Source organism: Chelonoidis abingdonii, chromosome 16, assembly GCF_003597395.2.
Source record: "Chelonoidis abingdonii isolate Lonesome George chromosome 16, CheloAbing_2.0, whole genome shotgun sequence".
Classification (NCBI taxonomy): domain Eukaryota; kingdom Metazoa; phylum Chordata; order Testudines; family Testudinidae; genus Chelonoidis; species Chelonoidis abingdonii.
The window spans coordinates 2,170,801-2,184,600 of NC_133784.1; the positions used below are offsets into that span (position 1 = coordinate 2,170,801).

At 42.2% G+C, this 13,800-nt stretch overlaps 1 protein-coding gene across 3 annotated transcripts in view; it reads left to right on the forward strand.

Moving 5' to 3' along the window:
- SH3PXD2A (SH3 and PX domains 2A) overlaps window positions 1–13,800 on the forward strand; it is a 395,650-nt gene that overhangs the window by 183,825 nt on the left and 198,025 nt on the right. For all 3 annotated transcript variants that reach the window (XM_032786083.2, XM_032786085.2, XM_032786084.2), the window contains exon 5: window positions 3,392–3,483. In XM_032786083.2, coding sequence (XP_032641974.1) covers window positions 3,392–3,483 — 92 coding nt within the window. The remainder of the gene's footprint in view (window positions 1–3,391; window positions 3,484–13,800) is intronic.

A 13,800-nucleotide genomic window follows, 5' to 3' on the forward strand; every position in this document is an offset into this window, starting at 1 on the left:
TTTATGTTTATGTGAATGATACTTAGCGCTTACTGTTCTCAGTCCTGCAATACTGAAGTCTATGGAAGCTGCACCATTGACTCCAGTGGTCGCAAGGTCAAGCCCATAAACAACAATAGTTTTTCGAAACACAGTACAGACATTAAATAACTAAGTCTTTCAGCACCCCAGCAAAATAGGTGTTTCTCTCCCTATTCCAGATATGGTTTACATATCTTCTCTGAATTTGGTCTAAAGAGGTTAAGTTACTTGCCCAGGGTCAAAAAGGAGTCAATGGCAGAGACAGCATAAGCTCTCAAGGCTCCATTCCCTTTCTCAGTCCACTTGATCAAGTCACCTCTCTTTCTGCTTGAAGACTGAAATTGAATGAAATGTGCTTTAACCTTGTGTTTGTGTTTTCATTATGTTCATTGTGTTGTGAAATCCAGTGACGTTTCTCTTGCTCTTATGATTCTCCCCTCTCTCCTTGGGTAGAATCCAATTTCAGATTCCTACAGTTACTGCTATTCCTGGGCCGGAATTGTGTCTTCTGGATAATGGTTCTGATTTGCCATATGTATGTGTGTGTTTATACACAATGAGGACAAAACTCACACAACTTAATTTCTTTTAGTTTAAAACAAGACATCAGTTATTGATTGTGCAGCAGCCGAGATTAGGGCATCTTTATTCCAAGGCAAAGCATTTTGTTTTCCATTTGTTTCCTTCCAGTTCTATATATAATATATTGAGAGAATCATTTGTGCTCTACGTCACGTTCTCAGCACGGCAGCAGCTATGCCAGTTCCAGTTTGGGCAGCCCAGCATTGCTTCCTCACTGTTTGGCACTCCTCTGCATTTCACCGAAGGCCAGTGTCACTTGGTTCACAAACTCACTGAAGTCTAATATAATTCCCCTACCTATAATCTGCCTCAGACAGAATAAAGCAAAACCCTTAGACTCTTAAGAAGCGCTTGAATTTCAGACCTCTTCAAGTCAGGGATACATGTACTGTGGCTGGAGAATTCAGGGGACAGAAATGCAGTATTAAGTCAATTGTTTTAAATTTTCAGCTGTTCCTCCCTCACTGCAATTATATGGAAACAAATTCCAGTGCTTCTGGAAGTTTGGTTAGATGTAGAACAACCGCAGCTAACTGAATCGCAGTGCCGTGTCTTTTTGTTTCAGATGCGTGTCTGATTCAGATCAATCAGATCTATCACGAGGTTAGTCAAGCCCAGTTCGCCCAGCCGTATCCATGAGTCAGTACTACTGCAATTTTTCATCTGCCTTTCAAGATTGTCTGGAAGGGAGTTCAGGTCTTTTGCCCTATTTTCAACTGACTTAAGAGCCAGACAGTCTCATTTTGTTGAACAGGTTTACAATGCCTCTAAGAAGCTTTGTCTATATTTAACTGTTCACGTAGCCTACTTCCAACCTGCCTTAGCAAAGGAGAAGGTTAATCCCAGCCCTCTCTTCCCCTTATGCTGTTCACTTCCCTCTGTAAATCTCTGAACCATGTGCAAATCAGAGCACTGATCTGATTCTTTCTTCTCTGCTGCCTCTCACATTTTAGATGAATATTTTACCTTCTCTGACAGAACTAAGCCATGGAACCTAGAGAGCAAATACCTAAGACATTTTTGGCCTTTACGTGATGTGTTTGTCTCATCTTTTTGAATGCTTAGTTTTCAATAGACTTAAAAATAATTGATGTTATCCCAGAAATTGCGTTTATTATTGTTGAGTGTAATGCGCACTGCATATCGGTACCTTAGAGAGTGCATAAATATACTGTACTTATCCATGATACATTGCATGAAGGCTCCTTTGTACAGTGGAAAAATCCTCTCTGCCTGTCTTTCCAACCAATTAATCACTTTTTTTCCTGTTAACTTGCAAGGAAACTCATTGGCAAGTCCTGCATTCACTCCATAAATGAGAGGGTTTATGGAGCAAATTACTCCACTATATTAGTGAGTTTTGAATTTGTAGTTTACGTATTTATTATTGTTGTTATTATCTTATTATGTATTTATTCTTAGCACCCATGGCCCCATTGTGCTAGGCACTGTGCAAACACAACAGAGAGACGGTCTCTGCCCTGAAGCGTTTACACCAGGGGTCAGCAACCTACAGCATGCATGCCAAAGGTGGCACACGAGCTGATTTTTGATGGCACGCAGCACGGGCTGAGCCACTCCGCCCATCGCTGCTCTCGGGTTCCCACTGCTGGCCCCCTGCCAGCCAGGGTCCCGCTGCCAGTCCCACTCAGCGCCCGCTGCTGGCTTGGGTGAAGGAACCCCAGGCTGGCAACGGGCTGAGACCCCCGGCTGGCAGGAGCCAGTGGCGGAAACCCCAGAGCAGGGTGGGCTGAGCTGTTCAGTCGCTGCTCTAGGTTCCCGCTGTTGGCCCCTTGCCAGCTGGACTCCCGCCACCGGTCCCACTCAGCGCCCGCTGCCGGCCTGGGTGAAGGAACCCCAGGCTGGCAGCGGGCCGAGACCTTGACTGGCAGGAGCCAGTGGCCGAAGCCCCAGAGCAGCGGCGGCGGGCTGAGCGGCTCAGTCTCTGCTTTAGGGTTCTGGCTGCTGGCCCCTTGCCAGCTGGGGTCCCCTGCTGCAACCCACTCACCCTGCTTTCAGTTGGAGTTTTTGCACAGGACCCTGCCAGACAGGGTCCAGGCCTCCGGCCCTGCTCAGCCCTACCAGCCGCCAGCTGCACTCACCTCAGCTACCAATCTGGGGTTCCATGTGATCACTCAGAAGCCTTTGTGCAGCTTAAAGTATCCAAATACGTGCCACCAGACATTGAAAAACTCAGCAAGGAAAAGCAAGGGCAAGGATCACACTAAACTGATAAGATCTGCATTTTAAATTAATTTTAAATAAAGCTTCTGAAACATTTTGAAAACCTTGTTTACTTTACATATAACAGTAGTTTGGATATATATTATAGACTTATAGAGAGACCTTCTAAAAAACATTAAAACATATTACTGGCACGCGAAGCCTTAAATTAGAGTATATACAGGAAGACTCGGCACACCACTGCTGAAAGGTTGCCGACCCCTGGTTTACACTGTAAATATGATGGACTTGCACATGAATAGCTAGAGGGGAATTTTGCCCCATGTGTCCAAAACCAAACCAGCCATCCCCAAGCCCCTCTGCTCGTTTAGGCACACAGCATAACCCCTTTGCACTAACACGTCACAACCTTTCTTTTCAGGGAAGCACCCTGGCATGATGCTTTCCTTGTTTATTCCCTCTGCTCTTCTAACATCATTCTGCTGACATGATCCAGAATTTTGCATTGTTCTTTTTCTTGCCTCTTGGTTGTATATTTAAGGTCCTGTTTCTAAGCTTGATTTCTCTAAACACTTTCCTTTCCCCTCCCTCCTTTCTTTTACAGGCACTCGTCAGGCTTCCTCCTCACATTTCACAGTGTGATGAAGTCTTTAGGTTCTTTGAGGCTCGACCAGAGGACATCAACCCTCCGAAAGAGTAAGTGTCATATTTGATTTCCAGCGCCACATGGTGCTTTTGTTTGCACCGAAGGAAGCTGAAGGTCATTCTGGTTTATTACCTCCAACGGATGTGAGAACAGCTTTCTAAGCTTTCAAATGCTACCTGGGAAATGGCCTTGTAATTAGGTAAAAATAAGCCAGTTTGGGGGGGGGTGGGGATGGAATTCAAACAATCCCAAACACAAGTCTTGTCTTCATTCTTCAGGAAGCTCCCTGCCCACTTTTTCATTGTTTCTTGCTGATAATTCTAATGAGAGAACTTTTCCCAGTTTGTTGGTTTTAACTTTCCTGTTATCACCACTGAGTCATTAAGCTCCTGAAAGCATTGTCTCAGCAGCAGATGAAAATCCTGCCACTTAGAGATTGATTCATAATTAGCAGCTGCCTCTTTAACTGTACTCCTTCCTTAGTTATTTTACTGGAGTGTGAGTATGATCCTCAGCCAAAATTGTCTCCGGAGAGTTTATTTGCTGGAAGCAGGAAGCCAAAGCAAAGGTTGAGGGCAAAGCCTTGGTTAGAGATAAAACAGAGTCGTAGCTTTTACCTTAGGACGGATAGATTGATTCAAACAGAGACCTGGCCAAGGTCTGAGAACTAGTACATTTTATTTAACTTAAAGAGATGCTAATTCCTCCTGAAAAAAACATTGACAATTGTATTTACTAACAGTGCTGCTGCTTTAGCTGATATTTCCTCTTCTCCTGTTCTCACTGCCCCAACACACCCACACTTTATATTTCTCGTGATATTTGTCTGCTAAAAACATCTTGACCCCATCCATACTGGGCCTCAAACCTGTGTGCTGCATTGATTGTAAACCAGGCCGGGGTGATTTGGTTTCAACACTGCTTGCATGGCCATTGTGGATAGGGCCAAAACATGTTTAGAGCCATTTGGGTTTTAAACCAGTTCAACCAATGTGGAGCCTGATCCAAAGGCGACTCAGGTCAATGGGAGTTTTTGCACTGGCTCCATTAGGCTTTTGTTTAGGCCCATAGTTCCCAGCCCAGTGTCAAAGAGTGGGAGATTTGTGCTTTAAGGGCCTCATTTTCAAAACAATGTCTCCGTTTGTATGCACGCAACTGTGCCTGCGTGGGGAAATGCTAGAATTTGCACTCACACTAACCTTGCATAGTCTTTTCTTTTTCTTCAGATTTGTAATCTGAGATCTACAAAAAGAGTAAACCTGTCTTTTCAGCTAGACTTCTTCAGGAGAATTTCTGGGGCGACTATTGAAAAAGCCATGATTGTATGGTCACTGCTTAGCTCTGCACTGCAAAGTTATTTTAAAAAGTAGGAGGCTATTTCCGCATTAAAGGCTCATTGCACTTGGAATTTACCGTCTGTCACAACATTCATCCAAATACCTGAATGGGCTTTACAAACATTAATTAACTCTAAAACATCTCTAGAAAGCTGGAAATGTTGTCCCCATTTTACAGGTAGAGAAACTGAGGCACAGAGAAGAGAAGTGAATTGCTTAGGGTCACAGAGAAAGCCAATGACAGCTTGAAATAGAACCCAGGAATCCTAGTTTTATTGATTAGCCCACACCCCTGCCTACTTGAGGTACTGATATAGTCCACAACACTGTAGCATCTGAGTGCCCCACAGTCTTTAATGTTTGCCTACAAGGGAGGGCAGTGCTATTAGCCTCTCTGTGCATCAGTTCTCCATTTGTAAAAGGGAATTTACTTGTTCAAGGTCACACAGGATGCCTATGGTAGAGCAAGGATTAAACCCTGGTCTTCCAAGTTCCAGACTAGCACTCAATGCACTGCACAGTCCTTCCTCCCTTCCTACAGCTCTTCTACAGCCTTTGCCAGTCTGAATGTTGAGACAGTCCTAGCAGTTATCTTTGATCCCATTTTCTTTCAACCTCCTTCCACTCTCCCCAGGACAAAAGACTTTAAAGTTTCCCAGCTCAGTACTTGTATCTTATTCTGATGTGATAATGAATGTGATTTATTTCATTGGAAAGTATAGAGAAGAGCCTGATTAAATCTCATTTTGCTAATGTCTGTGAGACGTTAATCTAGCTAGGTTTAAATAAATCCTACTTCGTCGTTCTGTAAGCAAACAGATCTTAGGGAAGGTGTCTAAGGTTTCTGCTGAGAGCGCTTCACAAAAGATGTGTTTTTGAAATTGAAGGTTAGCCCCTACAAAACCACAATGGAGAAGCCAATGGAAACAGCTCGGTATTTTTCTTTGTTGAGTGAAGGGGAAGGGGAGGAGGTCTAGGGCTTGCAAGAATGCTGTGTAAGATCTGCACAAAGGGCATCTTTGTGGAGAACCTGAACCGTCGGTGTGCAAAAGAGCAGAAAGAACAGTAAAAAGTCCTGGATTTATCCTCTTCTCCTGCTCCTGTACTATGCCCTTCAGTTGTCTTCTGCAGAAACAAGGTGGGGCCCCGCCAGGGCTATGGAGTTAGATTCTACCCCTAATTACACTCATAAAACCCAGTCAGGTCATTGGGGTTACACAGGTGTAAATGAAGGCAGGATTCGGACCCTAATATAATAATTCTTTTTTTTTTCTTCAGTTGCTTCCTCTGGTCTTCAATGGAGATACCGGTCACAATTTTAATTTATACATAAACTACATGCAAAAAACAATGCTAAAAGAATAGGAGTCAAGTCAAGTACTCAAAAGGTTGGAAATGCCAGAATTAGGGATACCTCTGCACTCCTGAATTCATCCCCCTTGGATATGCTGTGCATCACAATACAGTCTTTTATTTCGTGATCACATATTATTTTTTCCACAAGACCCCTGCCTCTTTCAGTGAAAGTCAATGAGACTTAGGCCAGGTCTACACTGCGACTTTAAATCGGTTTAATGGCCGATATACCGATTTAACGCTGTATCCGTTCACACGACGTCGTCATTAATATCGAGTTAAACGGCTCCTTAAATCGATTTCGGAACTCCTCCCAAACGAGAGGAGTAGCGCTAAATTCGATAGTGATAACTCGGATTAGGGTTCATGTGGACGGAAATCGACGTTATTGGCCTCCGGGCGGCATCCCAGAGTGCAGCACTGACCGCTCTGGACAGCAATCTGAACTCGGATGCAGCGGGCAGGTAAACAGGAAAAGCCCCGCGAACTTTTGAATTACATTTCCTGCTTGCCCAGCGTGGAGCTCTGATCAGCACGGCTGGCGATGCAGTTTGAAATCGAAAAAGAGCTCCAGCATAGACCGTACGGGAGATACTAGGTCTGATCGCTGTATGGGGAGACAAATCTGTTGTATGCAGCTCCGTTACAGAACACGAAATGCCAAAGCGTTTGAATAAAAAACTCCAGGATACACAGCGCTGTGTGACAAGCGTAACGGGAAGCCAGAGACTCAAATGGACGCTCATGAAGGGAGGGAGGGGGTACTGAGGACTCCAGCTATCCCACAGTCCACAGCAGTCTCTGAAAATTATTTGCATTCTTGGCTGAGCTCCCAATGTCTGTAGGTTCAAACACAGTGTCTGGCGTGGTTCAGGGAACAGCTCCTCAGTTTATTTCCCCCCACCACCACGTGAAAAAAAAAAGGGAAAGATTGCTGTGCTATGGCGTTTGCTCAATGCACTCCGCGAAAAAGGCGCCAAAGGGTTGTCTGCTGCCTTCACAAAGGGAGGGGTGAGGCTGTACCCAGCACCACCCGGGGCAATGTTTTCTGCCCCATCAGGCACTGTGCTCTCAACACGGAAGTGGGAACTATGGGATAGCTGAGGAACAGCTACCCACAGTGCACCGCTCCTGAAATCGATGGTAGCTTTGGACCATGGACGCAAACAATCGATTTCGGGATCCCACTGTGGACGCGCTAAACCGATTTTATTAGATCTGTTTTGTAATATCGGTTTAAGCTAATTCGAAATAATCGTGCAGTGTAGACGTATCCTTAGGCATGACATAGTGTTTAAGGGTCAGATTTTTAAAGTTATTTAGGTGCCTAACTCCATTGATCTAAATGCGAGTCAGGTGCCTAAATACCTTTATTTTGGCCTAAATTCTAGCCTTAAGTCACTTTTGAGACTATAACTCAGCTTCTAAGTCACTCCTAAGTAGGTGTTTTGGAAAAAATTGCCACTAATCTCTTCTGTCACTCCATTGACTTAAATGGCATCTGGATTTCACCTTAATCTCTTAGATTACTTAGGTGCTTTTGAAAATGTTGCCCAATATGCCTGTTTCCCAGTCTCTCCTTAGAACTCTTATTCCGACATTCCTTCACCCCCTTGTTTATTTCCTTCCTTCTCTGGGTTATGTCTCCTTTGGTTTACAAGCTCCCTGGGGCAGTCAGCTGCAGTGAGCCGCACACTCCTGTGGTACGCATTATAATGATGTTTATTTGATCTGATTTTCAGAAGTGCTGAGCACCTGGAAATCCTATTCCAGACAATGGTAGATGCTGGTGCTGAGCAACTTTGAGACAGTCAGGTCCATTACCCTTTGCATGAAGCAGTTTGACCTGAGCTCCCTGTTTAGTTTTACTGTTTTCGGGTGACCTCCCAAGGTTTTTGAGCCCGGTGTCCATGGGAATAAGGTATCTCCATCAGCTCTCTTGACCCCCTGCCATACTTCTGAAAACTTCTATGAGGCTTAAAGGCAAATGGCTTGGAAAGTGCCATAGGGATAGTATTGGAACAGGACAGTATAATCCCCAGAGTGCCATCCCACCAAGCTCAGTTAGGACCCATCAGCGCTAATGTTATAACTGAGTCAAGGGACCTGTTTTTTCCTTTCTGCAGTATAGACGGGATCTTCCTTGAGTTCTGAACAGAACACAATTAAGGTTCCATCTACACTGCAAAACTGAATAGTGCTGTAACAGCGCCCCTTCTACCAGGATTATACCTGTAGTGAAAACAGGTCCTTAGTAGCCTTCACTCTTGCAAGTGCTGCTGATAGCACTAACACGCAAAGCAGAGCCTAGAGCTGCATTCCCAACAGTCCTTACAAAGCATTAGGGTTTGCTACTACCACGTGGACTGTTGCATGGGGGGAACGACCTTAGAACTGTAATTTTTGGCAGGTAAGGAAATAAGGAGACAGTTTTAACTGTTTGGATTTGAAATGTATATATCTGGCAAACTTACGTATTTGGAACTTCTGCTGCACCTGCAAAAACAGATGTAGCAGATATTTAGGTATGCAAATAGCTGTGCCCAATAAATTGTAGAGTTTTGAATCATTACTGTAGGGTTTATTTTGTATTAAAGAGGACAGCACATATTTGCTTTCCCATCATCCTAAATGAATGAAATGCTGCTCATCTGAATACCACTTCAGCTGCCGATGATAAATAACTAATCCAGAAATGCATTAATTTTAGGCTAGGTTTTGCTATTTGAGTTCAAAGCTGAATTTAGGCAAGGGTGCATACTAGGCAAGAACAAAATCTCCAAGAGATTTTTGTACCCAAAATAAGAGAAGTCTGAAGAGAGCAAATGACCTTGCAATATTCTGCCGTCTTGCGTGGTAGGAATCACATATGATCAGCTACTTTTGTGCGTTTTCTGCCAACTTGAACATGCAGTTCACGGGAGAGTTCAACCCTTCTGGTTTGGATTCAGCATAGAGGGCAGGTTCAAATCTGGGAATTCACTTCTGAAGAACATACTCTAGCCCAGAGATTCTAATAGCCTTGAATTACAGCTTTCTATTTTGGCCCACCTATAACAGCAACAACAAAAAAATATAAAAATAATATTTTGAACTTATAGCAAAGTTTCTCTTTTGATAATGGTAAAGGGCTTTACAAACAGTGCACAAATCCAGGAGAACTTGGAGCATATTAAGTAGTAGACAATATAATTTTAAGGGAGGGTTAAAGTATATAACATGCTCAATAACTAAAGTTCATGTAATGAAGTACTGAGGCACAATAGTGAGATACATAATCATGAGCTTATATTGATCACGTCTGCATTGCATAATGCAGCATTCAAACTCCCAAAGTCCAATGCCCGTTTGTAGTAGGCTCAGTGTAAAATCCAGGATGGATTCTCCAAGGGCAATCTATTCTTTGGTTGTCACAAAGTTCTGGTCAGGAATATAGAGGGTATATTGCCAAGACATTTCAGTAACCGTGCTAAGGAGCCATGTTTTAACTTAGAGGTGTACAGCAATGTTAAAGCACAGTTCATTAATATAACATATTTTTTCCTGTGCATACCATGGTCTATGGTTGTGTTTAAATATGATTGTTTTGGTAGCATTGATGGAGCCTAATTTGTGGTGTAACAAGGACATGGTTGCTAGTAAATAGTGACCTTTAAACACAGAAGGAACGTAATATTTTTGCTGCAAGTTTTAATGTTATAAAACACATTTATCTGTTCTGTTATCAGTGTATTATGCTAATGCGTTATCTTTCATTTGACCCCTTTACAACTGTTTCTGAAATATTCAATGCTTGTGTCTCTGTACAGATGTGCTATGCAAAAGCCTGCGATTTAAAATTTTGTTTCTACTGCATAATGCAATATTTTCCACAGTTAGCATTCTCATTTTATTGCAATTTATACAGTAGTATCAGTATGTCAATTATTTTTAAGCTGTGCACCTAGCCAAGATGCATTATGGGTGTGTAACACATAACTTTATATTCAGAGAATCATAGAAGTGTTGGAAGAAAGGGACCTTGAGAGGTTTTCTACTCCAGTTCCCTACACTCAAAGTAGGACTACATATTATATTAGGGAAATTTGTTCCACTTACAAGATTCAGCAGTCGTCATGATAATAACTTACATTTTTATTTGTATGGTGTTGATCATAAAATACAATACAGAACAAACTCTGATTTAAATTTGTACAAAGATAAAGTCATAAAATGCGATTTTCAAAAGTGTCTTAAGTATCATTGCAGCTTAAATCCCATTTGCAGAAGTGACATCAGGCCAGATTTGTAAAGCTATTTAGGTGCCTAGCTTCCATTGATTCCAGTGGAAGTTAGGCACCTATATACCCTTAAAAATCTGGCCCTGAGGTTAAAATTTTCAAAAGTACCTAAATTACATAGGAACCTAAGTCCCAATGACTTTCAATGAGATATAGACTCCTCAAGGCCAGATTTTTAAAGTTATGTAAGCGTCTTTAAGTGCTAAATACCTTTAAAAATCCGACTGAGTGCCTAATTCACTTTTGAAAATAGGACTTAGGTTTCTAAGTCAATTAGGTGCTTTTGAAAATTTTACCTATCATCAGATAAGACGATAATTCAGTGACACTTGGATGGTGGAGAAGTCAGGCATTCTAGAGCTGCAGAATTAAAATGTGGTTAATACCCTTCTGATCTACACGACCTCAAGACTCTCTCTTACCTGAAACCTGGTAGCTGGGTCTCAGAAGCACAGTAAGATACCTGAAAATAGTGTAGTTAGGCTTTTATCAACTTATAGTTTCAGGATCTTTGATAGGGTTTTACTTAGATGATTATCTAAAGTAAATTAACACAGTGCAGGGGATGACAGTGTCTCTTTGATTAAAAAAAAAAAAGGAAGTAGCCAATGTCCTACTGGGGCTCTTCAGTGTTGGTTTCACATAGCATTTGCTGCCTTGTTCACAGTGTATAAATGATTTGGATTAGAACATCCAATATAAGATGTTGAAGTTTGCTGCTGACTGCAGGATTAGTGGTATTAGCAAATAATGCAACTTATGCTGAGAGAAGATTTTAATCTTTTAGTTACTGGGCCAGTAAATGAAAAATAGAATCAAATGTAGATAAACATCAAATAATAAACCTGGAAGAAACAAGGACACAAAATAAATGGAATAGGTACAACAGTAGCAAAACCCCCCAAAACAACAAAAAAAAGTGGGGGACAGCGGGTAGGGAGAGAGAAAGGTCAATTGGATTAGTGACTGTATCAACAGAGGAATAGCAGACATTATCACTGTTATCATAGCGTGCTAACGCACCCCCTGGTTTCCAGTATAAACAGGGTTTACAGTTTGGTTCAGGGGCTCTCAGCACCCCCACTATACAAATTGTTCCAGCCCCTTTGACTGTTACTGTAGAACCAAGTGGTTACACCACATCTTGAATATTGCATGCAGATCTGCTCGTGCTTTCATAGCAAAGACATGATTGTCTCAGAAGAAGGTATAGTGCAGGAGTAGGCAACCTATTGCATGCGTGCCAAAGGCGAGAAGTGAGCTGATTTCCAGTGGCACTCACACTGCCCGGGTCCTGGCCACCGGTCCGGGGGGCTCTGCATTTTAATTTAATTTTAAATGAAGCTTCTTAAACATTTAAAAAACCTTATTTACTTTACATACAACAATAGCTTAGTTATATATTATAGACTTCTAGAAAGAGACTTTCTAACAATGTTTAAATGTATTACTGACACGTGAAACCTTAAATCAGAGTGAATAAATGAAGACTCAGCAGACCACTTCTGAAAGGTTGCCGACCCCCTGGTATAGTGTAAGTGTATAGCGGAGCAAGGATAATTTTTATGCTTAATACTTAGGACTGGGAGGTGAGAGATCTGGGGTGAAGTCAATGGGAATTTTGCTGTGGTCTTCATTGGGGCCAGGATTTTACCACTAGAGTCCCTTTCAAGCTGTGCCACTCACTCAGTGTGACCTTCAGCAATACATTTCACAGCTCCATGCCTCAGTTTCCCCAACTATCAATTGGGGATCATAATTCTTATCTATCGCACAGGACCTTCTCAAGGCTGAATTCCTTAATGTCTGTACCTGTTGATACAACTTGGGAATTTAGGCAGAACTGCTTCACTCAAAGAATAGAACGACATCCCACAAAGAATGCCCAGACTACTCTACTTACCATCAGTGCTCATATTCCAGTGCCGTTATGAAATAGCATGTCTTCTGGAGGGTATGCTTGGTATCGACATGCAAAAATCCAACAACCCAGCTTCCGAGTCGCTTTATCCTGCATTGCTTTTGGCAATGGATTAGGGTTGCTTAGGTCTGGTTTGCTGTAATGGCCACAAGATGGACTCTGCTGTCAGTTACGCTGGAGTAAATCTGAAGGCACGGAGTAACTGAGACCAGAATCTGGTCCAGATATGTTTGTCCCTCATCAGTAGTGCTGCAAACTGGCCCGCTGGGTATATGATGTGACCCAGATATAACAATAGTATGGAGTTAGTAAATCTCTAACATTTATGCGTATAAATGAGTTTGAGACAACTAGGTTTTTTCTGTGGAGAAGGGGATTGAAGAGGTCCAGTGAGAAAGCAGAGAAATGGAGTTTCAGAGAAACCTGAAGAATAGACTTGTTGGTTCAAGTGGCTTTTCCCCGTCCAACAGATTTTTAGTCATATCCTTAAAGAAACAATCAGTGCTGATAATCTGCCGATGCCTTTCCCTAAAATATAAAGCCATAGTGTAATAGTTTTACTTTGTGCTTAACTGCAGAATTCATTTGTAGCTGAGTGGCTAAAGCAAGGGATTTGGACAAGCCACTTAACCCCTTCTTACCTCTTTTTATGCATTTGTTATATAAATGCCATTATATTATTTCAGGGGGCGTTCTGAGGGTTAAGTCATATTTGCAAAGTGCTTTTCGATCCTTACATAAAAGGTGCTATGTTGCAATGTAAATCTAGAGCTTAGCAATCATAATACTTCTTAAAAATTATCTGCTAATCCTGGAAGAAATATTACCTCTAAAACCTGTCAAGAGAGTGTGTTCTGTCAGTTCTCTTTATATCTGAAACCAGGTGAGAATGCAAAGGGTAGAATTAATTGAACAAGCAATAGAGAAAATGTGGGATAATAAAGACAGGAAAGGAACTAAAATAGCTGAATTCAAAGCTCATCAAAATCAAGGTGCAAAACCACCCAAACAGGTTTTCACATTGAGAGACATGTCTGGCATTCATTACGCTCAACCCAGCACTTCCTGAAATATTTTATCCAGCTAAACAGGCTGCAAGGTCTTCTAAAATCTTCTAAAAGTCAGTGAAACAGGTTGTTAGTGGGAGAACTGAACAGCAGGAGAACAATGTTAGGGGTATTTCAAGGGCCCTATAGTTAAAGCACAGGAGCAGGGACAATAATTCTTACGTGGCGCAGAGGGTATTGAGAGGGCTTAATCAATGACTATTGATAAAGCACTTAGCGATCTTTGGATGGAAGGATTTAGAGAAGTTCCAGTTATTTTTCCTTACACTTTAGGATAAGCCTGGAATGGAGAGGAAGTGAGAGTGGTGGGGACTTCCTAGCCAGATCTGATTTTGTGTAGCTAGGTGAACCCCTGCTAGGGTGTTAATTACAGTTGCATTTCCTGTCTTTGTTAGATAGAACACAC